The sequence below is a fragment of the Poromitra crassiceps genome, assembly GCF_964638095.1.
Source record: "Poromitra crassiceps genome assembly, chromosome: 1".
Taxonomy (NCBI): Eukaryota; Metazoa; Chordata; class Actinopteri; order Beryciformes; family Melamphaidae; genus Poromitra; species Poromitra crassiceps.
The window spans coordinates 105,885,209-105,906,075 of record NC_139623.1 but is presented as its reverse complement, the minus strand read 5'-3'; the positions used below and the strand labels follow the sequence as shown (position 1 = coordinate 105,906,075).

Genomic DNA, 20,867 nt, shown 5'->3' with positions numbered 1-20,867 from the left:
CAGTAGGATCGTGCATGTTGTCTGTGTTTCATTAACGAAAGCGTCCTTACCGAGAACGGCATGCATGCCTGTTGAATGCCGCCCAATTAAATTTTCTTGCCGCAAAGTCGGCCTTTTAATGACAACACTGGAATAAAGATCGACTATAGAGGCTATAAAGAATAGACTGCAGAGAAATAAATGGATTCAAAACGTTTATTTAGGAAACAATTATTTTATAACATCCTTTTTTTAATAGTGGCTGGTAGATATTCTATATGGCCGGAATTCTGGAACATTACCGGCCGCATTGGCCTTCTTAAAAAAGAATCCTAGCGGAATCCCTGCACCGGCTATTTTAACAAATGGATATACAACATGACTGACTGCCGCCTTCCATGTGAGTATAGCATTGCAACAAAATTTGCGATCTAAATAAACACGTCACAATCTGAATCTCTTTTATGTGAACAATAAACTCTTGTAACGCAAGAAAACAATGCCTTACCTTTCTGAGTTAGTTTTCCAGTATTAATTTTTGTCTATGTGAGCGTTGTCAAAGGAGATGGATAAATCCCCTCCAGATCTATGCAAGGTTTTACCGCGCTGAATCATAAGAGGTTCAGCTTGTGACACGTTTATTTAGATAGTAAATTTTGTTGCAATTCTATACCTCCTCCATTCTCCCATTGGAAGGCAATTGTTTTATTTTACGGGACATAGTAGTTGTTTTGTTGCATGCGCAGACAGCAGTGTCTCTTCATCAGTCATGTTGTGAATCCTTCTGAATAATATTACATTTTGTAAAATGGATGATGTTACCCTTTAGGTAATGCAAAAACAAAACACATTATCATCACAACCATCCCCCCTTCTCTCTCTCTCTCTCTCTTTCTCTCTCTCTCTCTCCCTCAGTACCACACCTACTTGGTGATGGAGCTGCTGCAAGGCGGGGAACTGCTGGAAAGGATCAAGAGGAAGAAGCTCTTTGGAGAGGCGGAGGCCAGCCAGCTGTTACAGAGTCTGGTCTCCGCTGTCAGCTTCATGCACGAGGCTGGAGTGGTGCACAGAGACCTCAAGCCAGAGGTGGGCTATCGCTTGTCTTAACTAGACTCAACCCTAATACCTACATCAGTGATTCTCAACACATGGTCCGGGGACCAGCAGGGGGACTTGAGGGAGTTCCACGGGGTCCCCAGTCAAATTTAGAAGAACTTAACAGTAACACCATTAGAGAATGTAGAAGAATTCACTTTGCATCATAGTTTCAGACATGGAATTCTGCACAAAATCATAACTGAGAATACAAATATTCTATTTGGGTTTGAGAGAAACTGGGGTCTGTGAGGGAGGTTGAGAATCACTGACCTACATGACGCACTCCTCCTCCCTGAAAATGCACCTCCCATGTAAAAAAAGCAAAAGCAAATGTGGACTGAGAGTGAAAGGTAAGAAAAATAAGACACTGAGACAGGATAATGATGTTCTCCCTCCGTTTGCCTTGCAGAACGTGCTGTTTGCAGACGAGGGAGAAGACTCGGTGCTGAAAGTGATAGATTTTGGCTTTGCCCGCCTGTGCCCTGCAGGCAGCGCCCCCCTGCAGACTCCTTGCTTCACACTGCAGTACGCCGCACCAGAACTCTTTGAGAGCGCAGGATACGACAAAGCCTGCGACCTCTGGAGTCTCGGAGTCATCCTGGTAATTTGAGCTAAAACCACTGATTCTGTCACATTAGATGTTTGATAGGATAAGTGTGGTAGTAATAATGAGAGTGTGTTATTTCACCAGTACACCATGCTGTCAGGCCAGGTGCCATTTCTGAGTGAGCAGCGCGGGATGACCTCATCGTACGCCGCTGATATCATGCAAAAGATAAAAGAGGGAGACTTCTCATTGGCTGGGGACGCGTGGAAGGCTGTGTCGGAGGAGGCCAAAGAGCTCGTGAAAGGTACACCAGTTGAAATAAACCGAATGCTTTGTAGAAGGGAAGCAAAATGGCATAGTATATTTGATTGGATTTTTTTTTGTTAGGGGCACATTACATGACCTTTTGCCCATTAAAGGAGAATTTCGGTTTTTTACACCACGGTCCTCATTTCCAGCTTAAAATATGATGTTTTACTCACCGAAATATGTTTGGCTTCATTCGGATGCCCAAAAGATTTTGAGGAGTAGTCTCCTCAAACAGGCTATAACGAGAGCAGGCGGCCAGTGCGGGGCTTTTTCTGTCAGATCACGGTTCATTATGGTTGTAAATATAATTATTTAGCTAATAGCTAGAAGCTAAGCTAACAACAACACAGCAGTCAGCGTTGATCTGCCCCGGATGGGGTTACAGTGCGTATCTTCGCCCTTCTGTGGTTTCTCTGAAGAAGAGGTTTCACAGAGGGGGAAGATACGCACTGTAACCCCATCCGGGGCAGATCAACGCCGACTGCTGTGTTGTTGTTAGCTTAGCTTCTAGCTATTAGCTAAATAATTATATTTACAACCATAATGAACCGTGATCTGACAGAAAAAGTGTCATTTAGAGAGCGCGTGCACTGCCGTGCAGCATGCCCCGCACTGGCCGCCTGCTCTCGTTATAGCCTGTTTGAGGAGACTACCGGTACTCGGAGCTCAAAATCTTCTGTGGGCATCCGAATGAAGCCAAACATATTTCGGTGAGTAAAACATCATATTTTAAGCTGGAAATGAGGACCGTGGTGTAAAAAACCGAAATTCTCCATTAAGCAACCCTTCCTCAGAGAGCTTCTGCTTGCTCTGCTGGGGAATGTAATAATGTCATAATAATAATAATGTAATAAGTCTGCATTTGTAATCAGTGAGCTGGATGTGAGGAGACCGTGCTTGTAGTGCAGCACCACTGCATGTTCATTAACAGCTCTACATTTATGCGCAGGACGGTGGCCTCAGCTCTTAATGCGTGATTGGAGCTGTGCGTGCTACAGTAATGGCCCATTTCCACCGCTGGTATTAGCGCTGCCCGCCCAGCTCATCTCGCTTTTTTGTCTCATTCCACCGATCAAAAACCTGGACAGCCCGGGTTGAGTCGGGGTTCAGTCGTGCTGGTTTTGGTCCCTGCTTTTTTTGAGGTTCCAGCCGGTACCATACGGTGACGTGAAAACACTGCAGACGACTGATTGGATGGTCAGGCAGAATCGTGTCTACTGTGTCTGGATACTTTCTGTCAATGCTGGATAACAGTGTGACTTTACCTTCTCTTCTGTTATTTCCATCAGTCTTTTGTGTTGCTGCCTTCGGCTCTGGTGAAATAAAATCGATCTCCTTGCTCAGCTTTATCATGACGGTGGTTTTCAATTGTTTTGAGAGAGAAAAAGTCCGCTGCTCGTGAACCCCTTGTAGTCGTGTGTTACATTTGGCTCCGCTATGCCGGAGGCGGAGGTTTAGCGAAGCCACGGTCTTGCCGCCGGGGTGGTGGCTTCCCTTCTTCCCGTAGCGTAACCCCCGTCCCCCGCGCAGTGCATGCATGTAGTGTCAATAACAACAAATTGATATCCATTCTCCTTGCCGATGGTCACATTTGCCCATGTCGGTCATTTATAGAGGTGTAGTGCTATCTGGAGAAGTGGGGGAACGCATCTATATGGGGAACACCCCCTTCCCTCGGCACACGTGCAGGTCCCAACAACCCATTCTGTGCAAAAGCTGTTTTTACTTCTAAATGCATATATGCTGTTGTCATCCCTCCCTGTAATGAGTGCTCACAACCTCAGAACTGTCAGAGTTGGATTTCTCCCTATCCAGCTCTCTCCTGCTGTCTCCGTCAAGCCATGCCCCCTTACACTCTGTTCTCCCAGAGGGGTAGGTGTTACGTCACAACGCGACTTTAGCATACTGCGCGCGATCTCTCTCACACAAACTATCTGCGCCATTTTGTCTATTCTTTGCCATAGCAAGCTGTTTCAGCGCGAGATTCATCAGGACCTGTTGGGTCTGTGCTAACCATTTCAGCCCAGAATGTTTCAACAATCTGGGGCAGTACAATCAAGGTTTAGCCACAAAATTAACACTTCTAGCTGGAGCGACGCCAACTGTACGTGATCCAGCAACTGCGGAGGTGTATTCGGTAAGTCTAGGCATTTTGAGATGTCCTGTTTAGCGTAGCAACCGTTAAGTTAGCGATAGCTCGTTGCTAACGTTAGTTGTGGACACAACCTAGCGTGCTGGTCCACGGACGCTAATCTGATTGGCCACTGGGAGCCTGGGGCGGGCTCTCCCCCAGCGGCCAATGGGAACTGTTAGTTCTGAATATATTATAGAAACAGACCATTCCTGGGAAGCGACGAGATAAGGAAGTGAGAACATGGACCAGAGACACACATTGTTAACACGTTCACTGCCAACAACGTGTAAACACGTTTTCAGAATCCAGCTGTTGACTGCCAGCGACGTGTAAACACGTTTTCAGAATCGATTTTTTTTTTTTGACGGTGGGACGTTGATCTAACCCTTTTACGTCTCTTATATAAGTATTGGACGTGTACAACGTGTACAACCCATTCCACCGACCCACTAAGTGGCGACAAGGAAGTAGGAAGGCAAGCAAAAAGCAGTGTGATCCATTTCCATTCTCATGAAAATGGATTGGCGGAGGCGCTTTCGTTTCCGCGCTGATTGCTGGCGGTGCGGGATTGCAAACGTGCATGGTGGATTGCGGATGGAGCACACTTTGAGGCACGCAGCGTAAATATGACCAGAGTCGCAGGGGCTTCATCGGAGCTCTCGGCCAGGGCTCCGGGAGGCGGGCGAGTCCAGCCGGGCTTCCTCGGGGAGCGGCCACGCAGACAGGCACAGCCAGGCACAGCCAGGCACAGCCGCACAGCGGCAGCGGGGCAGTGAGACTGGTGACACGCTTGTGGTGCAGCAGGCTATTTTGCAAATTGGAAACAGCCATAAAAGGCTTTTAGAATGGGATTTTCAACCCATTCTTTTTTGTTTCTTTTTCGCTCTAATTTAGAGTAATTTAATTTCTATTCAGAAATTTATTTGAGAGGTCGAGAGTATGAGAAAGTGCATTTGCACAGGTAGGAAAGTGCTTGTGACAGGGCGCTGCAGCCAAGAAGAACGCCCACGGAGGGAGGAGTTGAGCAGAGGGGAGTTTCCTGCTGTTATGGAGGAAATTACTGTTCAAAACTATTGTTTAGGTCTTACTGATGCCAAAAATGAATGGTTAAAGTGATCGAATTTCACAAAAAGCCGTTTATCTCTGAATATTTTTTCTGACGCTAAAACCATGCTGTATTCAATTGCTAATGCTTACATAACTACTAACTCTACAAACTAACTCTTTTAGACAGAGAAAGTACACATTCTATTAGTACTTTTGAGATATTGTATGTTCACAAACTCCAAGCAGAAAATAATCCTCGGCTCTTGTAAAATGAGCCAGAATCCTCAAAAAACGGCTTGGCAGAAGCTACCTACAGCAAAAAAAAACGGCTGGCAGTCAATGTGTTAAGAGGTTACAGCTGCACGAATTGGGACCATTATGATGCATAATATGCTCAAACTTATTATAATTATCGCTGGTATGGCCAAATTGAGATAATTTTCCATTCCTTCTTCACAAAGAAGTAATGCTCACCTCTATTCGGTCAAAGCAGCCGTGTAGGTCTCCATGCACTGTGCATTCCACAACAAAACAACATCGCCAGCTCAGATTGTTCATTTGTTTTGCTTTCTCTAGTCCCGTATTCTGGTTTAACACGCTTTCTCTAACTTGGCCCAGTTGTCGTTGCCCAGTTGTTCCATAACACACAGTCAGAATGTAGGCTATTCTGTTGCACACTGAATGTATTCTGTTACACACTGTTAATGAGTTAATTGTAGCAATATAAGTTAATTTACTTATTTATTTATTCAAGAAGAGAAGCCAGCAGCCCAGCCAGTCGCCAGGAAAACCCGCGGCTCCGCTAAAACGCGCGGCTCCTGCCTAGCGGAGCTGGAGCCATGACACACAACTGCAAGGGCTTCCCAAGCCGCGGACTTTTCTAATTAACTAATTACAAATCTGCGGGAATTGACAAAAATATGCACGATTCTCGCAATCCCGCACCGAATTTTAAGCCTGCACTAAACTGGTATCCAGCATTGACGGTATCCATAGACACAGTAAACACGATTCTGCCTGACCAATCAGTCGTCTGTAGTGTTTTCACGTCACCGTATGGTACCGGGTCCACATCCCTGGAACCTCGACAGAGGTGATACTAGAAATAGTACGACTCAACCCGGGTTGTCCCGGTTTTTGACCGGTGGAAAGCTACAAAAAAGCGAATCCAGCTGGGCGGAGCCGCGCCAATACCAGCGGTGGAAATGGGCCATTAGACTTTGTCATTTAGGAATGTTTTTATTCCACAGCCCATCTTTGCAGCTCTACTACTTAGCTTGTGTGCCTCCCATCTTATTCCCTTGCCTTTGTATAAATTGGTCCACACCTTCCCCCGTCCCCTCTGTGGTTTTAGGCCTGCTGACAGTGGATCCAGAGAACCGGCTCAAGCTGTCTGACCTGAAAGAGAACAGCTGGCTGCAGGGCGGAGCCTCCATGTCCACCACTCCACTGTGCACTCCAGATGTGCTGGAATCCAGTGGGCCTACTGTCCGCACCTATGTCAATGCCACTTACAAGGTAAGACATGGCATTGTGAACCACATATCTTGAAACTAGCAGTGCCACGGATCACAAAACTCACGGCTCGGATCGTGTCACGCTTTTGATGTCACGGAAATGGAATTCAAATGGAAACTTGTGCATTGAATATATATATATATATATATATATATATATATATACTGTATATATACTGTATATATATATATTAGGGGTGTCAAACGATTAATTTTCTTAATCGCGATTAATCTTGCGATTAACTATAGTTAATCGCTGATCTTGAATTTTAGATTTATTTTCAATTCAATAGAAGTGCAATGTAGACAGGAGGTAACAATGTCTACAAAATATATCTTGAATAGAAAAGAAATGCACAATTGTAAACAGTGCAGTACACGCTCCAGAACCGATACTTCCGGCGGCGGCGCTGTGGAGCAGTCGAAACCCAAAATGACAGCCGAAGAAGGCTGTGTCTGAGCTAAAAACTTTGGCACTTCCATGTGAATAATGGCTCGGTATTGGAAACTACGGAAGATTTTGGACGCCATTGGAGCCGACCTCCCAGTGGCTAGAGGACCTGCACAGCCGAGACTCTGAAGGAAGAATGACTGATGAGTCTCGCGTTGAGGCTATGGCGACGCTAGAGTTTTTTTTAAAGTAAAACGAGCCATTTAGAAGGGTGTTGCTCTCTTTCTTTTCCATTCCTGCAACAGTAGGAGACAGGAAACCACTGCGACCGGCTTGACTACAAGTATGGGTGCGTCGAAGGGACAAAATAGCGGCATGCGATTTAAAAAAAAACCAACGCGTTATGGTTGGCCCGCGTTAACGCTGACAGCTCTAATGTGTATATATATATATATATATATGTATATACCCCTGAACTATAAAGTACATATATATATATATATATATATATATATATATACTGTATAGTTCAGGGGTTCTTGGATTTAAACTAGTTTTTAACTACCGTAAATTCCGGACTATAAGCCGCACCTTTTTTCCCGTTTTTTGGCCTTTTTTGGCCCCTGCGGCTTATATAACGGTGCGGCTTATCTATGGATTTTTTCAAAAAAAAAAAAAAAAAAATCTCTCTTTTTTAGCACTCTTTCTAACTATAAATCCACTTCTGTTTTAATTTCCTCTCTTGCCCTCTTTTCACCACACTGTATGACACTGTGTGCACTGTAAAAAACAACACAGGTGGTGTTGTGTTATGTTGTTTTGTTGAAATGTTAATAAATGGGAGCTTCCTCAAACAGCCATCTCTTTCCCGACAATCCCCTCTGTGCATGAACCCTTACATATGGTAATTAAACATTAAAACACAATATAAAAAAAAAAAAAAAAAAAAAAACATTAAAACACCCGCGGCTTATAGTCCGGTGCGGCTTATATAAGAAAAAAATAGTCAACTTTGCAGGTGCGGCTTATACACCGGTGCGGCTTATAGTCCGGAATTTACGGTACTTACTACTTTAATATATATATATACTGTATAGTTCAGGGGTTCTTGGATTTAAACTAGTTTTTAAAACTACTTTTGCTGGCTAGTCATTATTTGTGTCTACAAAAACAAAGTGAGTGATTGAATTATAATAGACTACAACAACAAATAGGCTACCATAACCTGAATATTACTGAATTTAGTTCATTGATACTGTTACAAAGGCTTCGCGTCAATGTAAATTCGCTGGCCTTCCATCCGAGGCATTTGCTGGCCTTCCAAGCCCAGCTAGGTCCATAGAAGCTGTTTCTGGATCCATTGAGAGTGATGACATCATCCCCGCGCCGATGGCATCACAATGCGATCTATGACATCATGTGACGTGATGTTCTCGTCCGATGATGTCATAGCCAAACATGACATCATCACCGGTGCTATCACAATGGAAACCACGCCATCACTGACAACATCACAATTGGATCTAAGACATCACCGACAGTGTGACATCATCAAGCGGGGATGAGAGATGTGTTATGACATACCAAATGTTCTCAACGTTCTTGATGTTCGGCCCTCAAGGTTCCACGTTCCACATAGCTCCAATGCATGCAAGGGATGTATCACGCTTGTCACCCAGCGGCCAAGAACACTCTGCTTGCCAGCCTGAGTCTTTCAAACCTGGACCAATCCTTCCACGATCCGAGGTACCAGGTTGGAACGTGAATGAGTGTTTGGCCCTTCCTGCGGGGAAATGGAACAGCCGACATCCAGGCCGAGACAAGACAGCCAGAGGTGCCCTAAGAGCAGACCCTCGAGACAAGACAGCCAGAGCCCTAAGAGCAGACCCTCAGGCCGACACAAGACAGCCAGAGGTGCCCTAAGAGCAGACCCTCAGGCCGACACAAGACAGCCAGAGGTGCCCTAAGAGCAGACCCTCAGGCCGACACAAGACAGCCAGAGGTGCAACCAGCCAGGTCCTGCCGGACCTCTATAATAGATACAAACAATTCAAAAAACCCATTTGAACCCAAGTAGCTGCCAAAAATAATGGAAGCATTCCATGAAAGCATTCCACAAGTAATTGAGGGATGCATTATATAGAAAGCAGACCAAATTGCCCCCGTCAATGTGTGACTGTTTCTCTCTTGACATACAGTATTATTCTGAAAATCGACAGGATGTTTTATTTTATTCTCCTGAATTCCTGCCCAGCTCGATCTTCTCTGTGCTGCTTGACGTAACTCAAAGAGGGTAGCGAAAATACACAGGGCGCATATGTTTAGCCGAGCAGAGCAGAGAGCCGCTTTGGGGACGCGTCTGGTGGACACTAGTCTCGGCTCCCAGACGTTTGGTGAGCTGCGCCACCAAACGTCTGGGAATTTCACTGTCAGAAACTGTCTGTCCGAGCCCGGCGAGAACGGCCGGCAGCAGACACGCCTACATTTATTATTAGAATTTTATTTGGTAGCGGCAATGCCATTTATCATAGTCCTAACACAGAGCATGAAGCTGATATGCTCCAAACAAAATTTATAGCTGTGGTTTATTTTACAATAATGTTTCCTACCCGGAAGTGGTCCGCTTGCTACTGTGAAGTCATCAGCAGACTCTGTAACGTTAGCCTCGGGAGTCTGGCTTATCGCTGGGGAAAAGACCTCTAGCCGCCGGGGCCGGATGAAACACGTCCTATTAACAGGTTATGTTTGTTTCTAAGTGATTAATATGTTTCTCCGCAAACGCGGCGATGTTTTGCGAGACATCGGTTCTGCATGAGCGTCACTGCCCCCAGAAAGCAGGCCCGCCCACAACACTCATGATTGGTTCTCCGATGCAAGGCTTCCAACAGCGCCACCTAACGTTATGCAAAGATTTAAATAGTAATATTCTCATATTCTTACAGGAGTGAAACGGATTAAGACTGAGGGCTGAGTCTAGGTGGACACAGGTGTTCACTAGACAGGCTTCGACCAGCTCTGGCGGCCATAATGCAACACTTCCTGGTGGAATCTGCCACTAGAAGTGGGTAGACGGAAAATAAGTGGGTAGACTCCGTCTACCCGCGTCTACACCACTGCCTGGGAGCTGCTCCTAGCGAGCAGAGCGGTCTTTGTCTCTGTTTTTCAAAGGGAATGCATGAAGGCAGCATATTGCCATAATTTGCATAAACATCACAATATATTGTGATCTATTTTAGTAATGACAAGCATGCCCAGTTCCCCAGTTATACCAAGGAAAATGCCCAAAGTCACAATCTACGGGATGTCACTCAATTGAGGGGAAAGTGGCGGCTTTTAAATCGTCGTTCACTCTTTTTCTCTCCCCTTCCCAAATGTAACGCATCTGTCTTGTCTGTATCTTTTCATGGCAACTCTCTTGTCTGTATCTTTTCATGGCAACTCTCTTGTCTGTATCTTTTCATGGCAACTCTCTTGTCTGTATCTTTTCATGGCAACTCTCTTGTCTGTATCTTTTCACTGCAACGCTGCATCGAGATGTAGGTAACATGAATTGTAACTTTAAAAAGGACCAGGCAGTTAAACAGTATTTCACACAGATGGTTAAATTAGCAATTACTCTGTGGTTCACATGTGTGCTGAACCATGGGGGCTGATCCGTACAGATCAACTGCGATCCGTTGCACCACTACTCGAAACAGATGTTAAGTGCATTCGCTTAGTTAAATATATTTCTTCTTCTCGTCCTTTCTTGTTTTGTTGTTTGCCCTCCACACCAGGCTTTCAACCGTGGGAAGAGAGAAGGCTTCTTTTTGAAGAGCGTCGACAACGCTCCCCTGGCAAAGCGCCGAAAGCTCAAGATGACAAGCACAGGTGTGGAGACCCGGTGGAGTTCATCCTCTTCATCCTCCTCTTCATCCACATCCTCCTCCTCGGCAACTGCAACGGCAAAGGCAACTGCAAAGGCAACTGCAACCGCATCCAAAGCACAGCCAAACCAAACTGTGACCCCAAAGCAGAAAGAAACAAAGAGGAAAGCGGTATGTGCCGATGACGTCCGACCGAAGTGATACGGCCTTCCAGTTCCATAAATTTAATTATGAACAAACCAAAAGACTGTTCGAGTATTTAAGCTTTCAACACAAAGCTGAATTCCATTTTGTGTTGTCACAGCAAAGCAATTGGTTTCATTCATCATGCCGTGTTCTCCCCGAGACCAAACATGTATTTTTTCTTGAATAAATAGAAGACGGATCAAAGGTCAAAAGGTCTAGATTCATAGCTTTTAATATGGATAATAATCTGTGGCCTTCAGAATATTCAGTACTCAGTATTCAGTCACCAGGATGTGGTGACCTCACACTATAAGTAAAAAAACAAACAAAAAAAGGATTGATATTGACCTACTCTCACTATAGTGGGTAGGGAGCAGTGCCTAACCATATAGGGATAAAGGGAAAAAGCAGCCATGAATGAGCAGAAGCCATAATACTGTATACAGCAAAGCCGTGACTGTAACAATTGAGCCGTTGTGAATACCATAGAATACACACACATTTGCACAAAAAGACAGTCCTTCCAGGATTTTGTAGACGTATCCTTTGATTGTGTCCAGTCATGCTTGACTGAGTCAGTGGGCAAAATTTTTGTGATCTGCGTGACAAGTGCTGTGCTAGACACACAAAGACTTTGAGATAGGTAATTGAGGTACCCATATTTTTTAAAGGAAGATGTACATTTTGTGGATTGGTGAAAAATCCAATTGTTTCTACTATTTGCAGAGATTGGTAATCATGTAAATCAGAAGATCAAAAAACTGCAAATTCCTGGAAGGACTCGGCAGAGACGGAATTATTTGGGATCTATATAACCTTATATATTGGATAGAAAGAGGGATGCTGTAGTGGAACGCTTCTCATTTAGAAACACATTTTAACTGAGTGATGATTTTCAGTTCAAAGGGTGCACCGTCTTTGGCAAGCCAGTTGAACCTGTAAATACACCAACGTTAAAGACCCCATTGAACTCGGTATAGAGCTAATTTCATGATGACAAAATATGACGAGTGTTGTAAGTTGACCAGTCGGAGTTTGATCTGAGGTGGTGGCAGTGCTAGCCAAATGGTCAGTGGTAGGAAAAGCGATAAAAGATTTTCTGGTCGTACTTGCTGTAACTTACTAGCATCATTGTGCCTGGTTTGAGATTTTTTAGCATGCTAATCTGTCGTGAAGATGATCTAAAATAACTTTTTCTACATTTTGGTAGCAGCAGGCTCGCTAGCAGATGTAATTTAAAATGTTTTTTCTGCTACCAAGCACAGCCTGAGCTACCATTTACACAGTGTTTGCAGGAAGACTGGAGAAAAATAGCTTGGTTATTTAGAGTGAACATTTGCCGTAGGCATGCGAATTTTGACAGGGGATGTCAGTTTTCTATTGGCCTACCAGACCGGCACCATGTGGTTATCACAATGGAATCTGATTTGGAATAGTGAAATATTGTTACAAGGAGCTGTTCTCAGTCGAGTAAGCCACTCAGTTTGGAGTTTGGCGCTTAAACGACAAATAAATTCTGTATTGACAGCCTGTTTCAGAACCTGAGTAAAGTGCCGCCTGTGCTGCCAAGATCACCCCAATTCTGCCCTTGTTTACATAATTGGTTTGAAGACATTCTTAAATTATGATAAAGTATGAGACACTTAATCGAGAGTTTAATACAGTCCTTTGCGTTACGGTGGGATCTTAAAGTGTGATAGACTCCACCCGGTGAAGAGTTGTGTATATATATACATCCTTGATTTAAAAAAAAACAAAATTTTGTGATTTGATGATTGTTTTAATCATTGTACATTAGTCACGCCGATCTACTAATCGTGTTTTTATTGGATTTTTTTATATGGATGTTGGTTGCACAGTTTATCAATTAAACACATTTCAGCTTTAACGGTGCTTTATCTGGTATTTATTACGTGTAATTGTTTTTAATGTGTTTTATAATGCTGTGGTAATGGGATTGATGATAAAGTGGCTCTTGTTAGTTTGTATATCAGCACTATATGTGTGGGTGTGTGAGAGAGGCATGAGTGGCACTGGGAGATTGGAAGTAGGCCTACTTACGTTTCTGTACCAGATGAAGCATTATTGGCAAGTTACTGTATAACTTTTTTTGTCGTTGTTCCCCCCCCCCCCCGTCTTTTTAAAGAGAACAGGTTGTTTGTGTTTTTAGACTATTGAAAATTTTACTTCAGGAACTGTGCTTTTATTGATGTTGATATTCTGCTTTGGTTGTTATCGGTTTATGATAAATGAGATATTTTTCATTTTTTTGGTAATATATTTGTTGTCGTTTGTTTTTGGAGCATACCATCTTATTGAGACGCACTATGTCATAACTTGGGAATTTGTCTTTGGCACCAAGAATGTTTCATGAGATCTGGTGCAAAATAAACATTGCTTTTAAATAGATCGCTGTGTTTTATCTTGTATGTAAGCTTTTGATAGTTTTCATGACATTCTGCCATAACATTACATAGATCCCCTCACGGCTTTCATGGGCTATTACAGATAGTCACAGCTACACTTTTGACAGACGATTTGTGGCTGCAAATAATGTGAAACCTTGTTACTACACTAGTAGTGCTATGGGGGATATGTCATTGTGCTACACTGAGGAGAAAATCCTTCGTGTGATGTTTTCAAAACATCTAATATTGGATTAAATGATTATTCTACAAATACATCCTGCTAAATTATGTGCTACATCATGAACAAAAAAACTCACCACATCCACCACAAAAGCACATCCAATTTTGAAGCATTACCACAGAAATTGAAAAGATAGGACACAAAGAACAGAACAGAAAAGACACCGAATGACACGAGACACTTCATACACAGAACAAGACACTAAATTACACAGAACAAGACACTAAATTACACAGAACAAGACACTATATTACACAGAACAAGACACTATATTACACAGAACAAGACACTATATTACACAGAACAAGACACTATTACACAGAACAAGACACTATATTACACAGAACAAGACACTAAATTACACAGAACAAGACACTATATTACACAGAACAAGACACTAAATTACACAGAACAAGACACTATATTACACAGAACAAGACACTAAATTACACAGAACAAGACACTAAATTACACAGAACAAGACACTAAATTACACAGAACAAGACACTATATTACACAGAACAAGACACTAAATTACACAGAACAAGACACTAAATTTCACAGAACAAGACACTATTACACATAAATTACACAGAACAAGACACTAAATTACACAGAACAAGACACTATATTACACAGAACAGGACACTAAATTACACAGAACAAGACACTAAATTACACAGAACAAGACACTATATTACACAGAACAGGACACTAAATTACACAGAACAAGACACTAAATTACACAGAACAAGACACTAAATTACACAGAACAAGACACTAAATTACACAGAACAAGACACTATATTACACAGAACAAGACACTTCATACACAGAACAAGACACTATATTACACAGAACAAGACACTAAATTACACAGAACAAGACACTAAATTACACAGAACAAGACACTAAATTACACAGAACAAGACACTATATTACACAGAACAAGACACTAAATTACACAGAACAAGACACTAAATTACACAGAACAAGACACTAAATTACACAGAACAAGACACTAAATTACACAGAACAAGACACTATATTACACAGAACAAGACACTATATTACAAGACACTAAATTACACAGAACAAGACACTAAATTACACAGAACAAGACACTATATTACACAGAACAAGACACTATATTACACAGAACAAGACACTAAATTACACAGAACAAGACACTATATTACACAGAACAAGACACTATATTACACAGAACAAGACACTAAATTACACAGAACAAGACACTAAAGTACACAGAACAAGACACTAAATTACACAGAACAAGACACAGAACAAGACACTATATTACACAGAACAAGACACTAAATTACACAGAACAAGACACTATATTACACAGAACAAGACACTAAATTACACAGAACAAGACACTAAATTACACAGAACAAGAGACTAAATTACACAGAACAAGACACTAAATTACACAGAACAATACACTATATTACACAGAACAAGACACTAAATTACACAGAACAAGACACTAAATTACACAGAACAAGACACTAAATTACACAGAACAAGACACTAAATTACACAGAACAAGACACTAAATTACACAGAACAAGAGACTAAATTACACAGAACAAGACACTAAATTACACAGAACAAGACACTATATTACACAGAAGGAGACACTATATTACACAGAACAAGACACTAAATTACACAGAACAAGACACTAAATTACACAGAACAAGAGACTAAATTACACAGAACAAGACACTATATTACACAGAACAAGACACTAAATTACACAGAACAAGACACTAAATTACACAGAACAAGACACTAAATTACACAGAACAAGAGACTAAATTACACAGAACAAGACACTAAATTACACAGAACAAGACACTAAATTACACAGAACAAGAGACTAAATTACACAGAACAAGACACTATATTACACAGAACAAGACACTATATTACACAGAACAAGACACTATATTACACAGAACAAGACACTAAATTACACAGAACAAGACACTAAATTACACAGAACAAGACACTAAATTACACAGAACAAGACACTAAATTACACAGAACAAGACACTAAATTACACAGAACAAGAGACTAAATTACACAGAACAAGACACTATATTACACAGAACAAGACACTATATTACACAGAACAAGACACTAAATTACACAGAACAAGACACTAAATTACACAGAACAAGACACTATATTACACAGAACAAGACACTAAATTACACAGAACAAGACACTAAATTACACAGAACAAGACACTAAATTACACAGAACAAGACACTAAATTACACAGAACAAGACACTAAATTACACAGAACAAGAGACTAAATTACACAGAACAAGACACTAAATTACACAGAACAAGAGACTAAATTACACAGAACAAGACACTAAATTACACAGAACAAGACACTATATTACACAGAAGGAGACAGGAGACTGCCCAGACAGGACGCAAAACAACCTCATGTCATTCTGAGCAAAGCACCAGTGTTGTTTTTGTGTTGGTTATAGTTTGATTATTCTTTGAAATAAAAGACGCATGAAGATATGAAGATGCAAGAAGCAGACTCATCTGCTGTGTCCTTCTTGACAAAACACTGCATGTTTGTTGCAGGTTGCCACCCTGAACAAATAAAAGGGCAAAGATATTGTTTAGTAGAAGGGAACAACTTTTTCAGTGATTAATCGAAATACAACAACATGCACACAGTTTGTTTATTTTTAAATGTATTCCTGATATATTAAGCTGTCTGCTGTCACTGGTGTTGCTAAAGTATTCCTCACAATCTGCTGTCACAACCAAATTATTATGAACTATTTTATAGTTAAAGCTCAAATACAGTAGTACTCTATACCTATAGTGATAGTGATTGCACAGAATATCCACAAAAAGGCAATATATTTCTGGATGCATGTGGTAGCAGCACAAAGGAGAAGAGGAGCCAATAAAACTGATCGGAATTCCCCGCAGCTCACTCATTGATTGTTGGCAGCAGCTGAATTCCCTGCTGAGCCTCTCGGCTAATCAAACCGCTTGGCTATTTTTCCTGCACTGCCATATTCTACATGCTGCATGCTACAGCGCTGCACACTGTAATTAGCACCACATCCTTTTCATCTTTTACAAAGAGCCCTACTTTCAGTGGGGCCTGGGGCGTGACTTTTGTGAATAGTGCACAATGCCATACAGAATTAGAATGACACCTATGACAGCTATCAAAGCTGGTGGTGTAATGATAGACTGTGTGCAATAAAATAGCCTACAGCCCTGTTGACAGAGCTCTGTGATGAAAATTCTTCTATGGTGCTTTTGGATTGATAAATAATTATTCTTGCAGCCTCAATAAAGCTGGAAATCAGTTTTTATCTTTCTAGACCATCTATTTTCCATCACCATCTATTTTGTATACCGAACAACAGACTTTTTCCAAAGTGGCTAGATCACAAATTCTGCTAAGATATGCTACAATGCATTTACTTATTATATATATATATACTGTATATATATATATATATATATATATATATATATATATATATATATATATATATATATATATATATACTGTATATATATATATATATATATATATATATAAAAAGACAACTTAAGGTTACGGAGTATAAGTGAGTCCGTTTTAACACTTTCTGACTTTACTGACAATTTAACTGTGTACAACTGCCTGCACAGTGCACACCATAACTAATACCACAGTTAGGAATGGGAAAAAACTGAATAAGCACTCTAAACAGTAGTCGTGTTCAGTATGATGGAATAGCTTCTCTTGTAGTGCCGGTCTACTGCAAGTCCCATAGGCCTATTGAAAAATGTATATGAAGTGTTTAACTGATTAGAGTGCCTAATGAAAGATTTAATGGGCTGTTAATATATGGTATTAATAGGCCATTAAATACATGGTACGTGAATATATATTATGCCTAAAAAATGGTCCACATTAAGGACTCATAATGCTCTGTTAGTTCACTGACATTGTGTCATGATCCTTTGAACCTGTCTGTGGTTTTGGGCCCTGCACCATAAATTCCAGGCCACCGGGGGTCAGTAGGGTGCTTGGCATTGACAGCACAAAAGCCACAATGAGCAATTGAGAACCAATGGATAACATGGCTATAATGTGTCATTGAGCCATTAATCAAAACAGTCCCTGAGTGGATGATTTGCATAGGAAAATGTAATATATTGAGCATGACATAGATGGATATGGATGAAACATTAACTCTAAACCATTCCATCCATTACAATCTGCAGGCTTGGAACTGACCCAAAGACAGTCTGCTGCCTTCAGTCATTGACTGTACTAGTGCAGTGCCCATTCCCCCCATGCACCACCCCGTGGGCGCGTCCCACCACACTGCACTCCGTCAGGTCCCCCGATCCAACAAACGGTTCTCGAGATACGTGAAGGATAGACATACAGAAGTCGATTGGACGGACAGTCCTGGAGATACGTGAAAGCGGTGATCTTATTGGTTGAATTGCACAAAGTTTACCACTGGAATTTCTCAGGTTCCCACCAACACTACCGCCAAGTTTCAAGTCGATCGGACGAATGGTTCTCGAGATAAACCACTTTTTGTTGCCAGTAGGTGGCACTATGACTATGCATAAGTCCAAATTGCATGAAATGCGGCACCGCCCTCCAGCAAGCGTACTCACTCAGCAAGTTTGAAGTCAATCGGACAAATGTTTCTCGAGATAAACTGCTTTTTGTGTTGCCAGTAGGTCACACTCACAGCTCATTCAGTGTGGCCCCTGGGTCAATTTCCTTTTCTTTTCTTTTTTTTTACAAGGCAGATGTTTTTGGTTAGGTTAGGTTAGGTTAGACCACCAAATCAGTGTTTTTATTTTACTGTACAACCTAGAACATGGCGAACCTGATGAAGCACCTTGTGAAACGCGTTGTTCGCCTTGTCTCTTGTTTTTAATGTAGCCTAATAAAGTGTCTATTTTCCTACCCTGGTGTGCGCTGGATAACTTCTTTTTTACTTTTGTGATTCACCCTGCACCAGCCAGCACCCAGGAGCAGAGCACTGCTGTGCACAGGGCTTTTCTCAGCTGATGGCGCTAATGATGTTACCATTGTCCATCCACATACTGTTTAACGTTAGCATTTGAGCTAACGCTATTGTAACAAACTATATCCAGGATGCACATTGCATATGCAACATTACTAATCTGATTAATATCACAATTATTTGGGTGATGTACCCCATCAAATTGCTGTAGCTGGCTGTTTTAAAGCTACATTAGTATAACTAGTGCAATGCCCGTTCCCCCCATGCACCACCCCGTGGGCGCACCCACCCCCCTCCCCTCACTGCATTCAGTCAGGTCCCCTTATAGTAGGGTCATCTGTGGCACTTCCGTGACCGTGGAGAGCGAAGGTCCGTTTCTCAATGGATTTGTCATCTAGGAGGGTTAATAAACAAATTTAGCCGGGGTGTATTTTTAAAAAAGGCGGGGAAAATATTTGAGAGACCAAAATCCAAAATGTCTGCTGTGGAAATGAACTTTTTAATGCTTTGACCTACAATGATGCACAATACATGGTTTCAGAGCTTATTCTGGTCAAGGAATACATATTTGGTGTTTATATAATGATTTGACCTATTTCTGACCTTCAAATCCAAGATGGCTGCCAATTTTGAGGCAGTTTTTTCAAAATCGTCATAGAGCCTTCATATTAGGCTTGAATGACAGGTCTTCTCATGATGAGTTGAATAATATACAGTATAAGTACACAGAAGTAATCTCTGAGGTCAATAAAGTCAATGTTTGTGTGTAAACAACAGTTGCTGATTTGCGGTTTCCCATTAAATAGGGTAGGCTACTGAGAATATGGTGTGCAGTTCATCCCATCACATTTTCATAATGAACCAAAAACAATTTTGCACTATAGCCTAACATAAAATAGTATTCTGTATGCAAAGCTAGCAAGGTTAGTTGCTTGAGCTGAATTTAAAGGTCAACTCAAAACAAACAATGAAATTAACTTTGAAATTAAAACTGAATCCTAGACTACTAGATTTCATCAGCACACAGTAAAGGAAACTTGTCTTTGAACTCAGCTGACTGTCTAGTCCTAATCCCTGTTGTGCAATGTCCCTTTTCAGTGAAGTTTTAGTTTTTGTTAAGAGTATGGATTTTTAATCTTGACCTTGTTGGTAGGCAACGGCCCTTTTTCAGTCAAGCATTCTCAGATTAGCTCAGTCAGTCTGTGAAGCAGTCAGTGTCAGCACTTGCGCGAGCTCGCTTTTTCTCTAACTAATGTTAACATTACACACTTTAAGACACTTTGTTTGAGGATATAAAAGGAGGTACGGTGGTGTAGTGGTAAGCACTATCGCCTCACAGCGAGATTACTTCTGTGTACTTTTACTGTATATTATTCAACTCATCATGAGAAGACCTGTCATTCAAGCCTAATATGAAGGCTCTATGACGATTTTGAAAAAACTGCCTTTTAGAGCTCAAAATTGGCAGCCATCTTGGATTTGAAAGTCAAATCATTATATAAACACCAAATATGTATTCCTTGACCAGAATAAGCTCTGAAACCATGTATTGTGCATCATTGTAGGTCAAACCATTAAAAAGTTCATTTCCACGGCAGACATTTTGGATTTTGGTCTCTCAAATATTTTCCCCGCCTTTTTTAAAAATACACCCCGGCTAAATTTGTTTATTAACCCTCCTAGATGACAAATCCATTGAGAAACGGACCTTCGCTCTCCACGGTCACGGAAGTGCCACAGATGACCCTACTATTAAGTGCACTCCCCAAGTTTGAAGTCGATCTGACGGTTCTCGAGATACGCGAAGGACAGACATACAGAAGTCAATCGGACGGACAGTCCTGGAGATACATGAAAGCTGTGATCTTATTGGTCGAATTGCACAAAGTTTACCACTGCAATTTCTCGGGTTCCCAGCAACGCACCTGCCAAGTTTGAAGTTGATCGGACAAATGGTTCTCGAGATAAACCGCTTTTTGTGTTGCCAGTAGGTAGCACTATGACTATGCATAAGTCCAAATTGCATGAAATGCGGCACCGCCCTCCAGCAAGCGCACTCCACAAGTTTGAAGTCAATCGGAC

General features: G+C 41.6%; 1 protein-coding gene across 1 annotated transcript in view; it reads left to right on the top strand.

Moving 5' to 3' along the window:
• rps6ka4 (ribosomal protein S6 kinase, polypeptide 4) overlaps positions 1–13,483 on the top strand; it is a 36,976-nt gene extending 23,493 nt beyond the window's left edge. The window contains exons 14-18 of the mRNA XM_083644860.1: positions 895–1,065; positions 1,487–1,678; positions 1,769–1,928; positions 6,469–6,632; positions 10,799–13,483. Coding sequence (XP_083500986.1) covers positions 895–1,065; positions 1,487–1,678; positions 1,769–1,928; positions 6,469–6,632; positions 10,799–11,089 — 978 coding nt within the window. The 3' untranslated portion in view covers positions 11,090–13,483. The remainder of the gene's footprint in view (positions 1–894; positions 1,066–1,486; positions 1,679–1,768; positions 1,929–6,468; positions 6,633–10,798) is intronic.
• Positions 13,484–20,867: the final 7,384 nt, after the last annotated feature.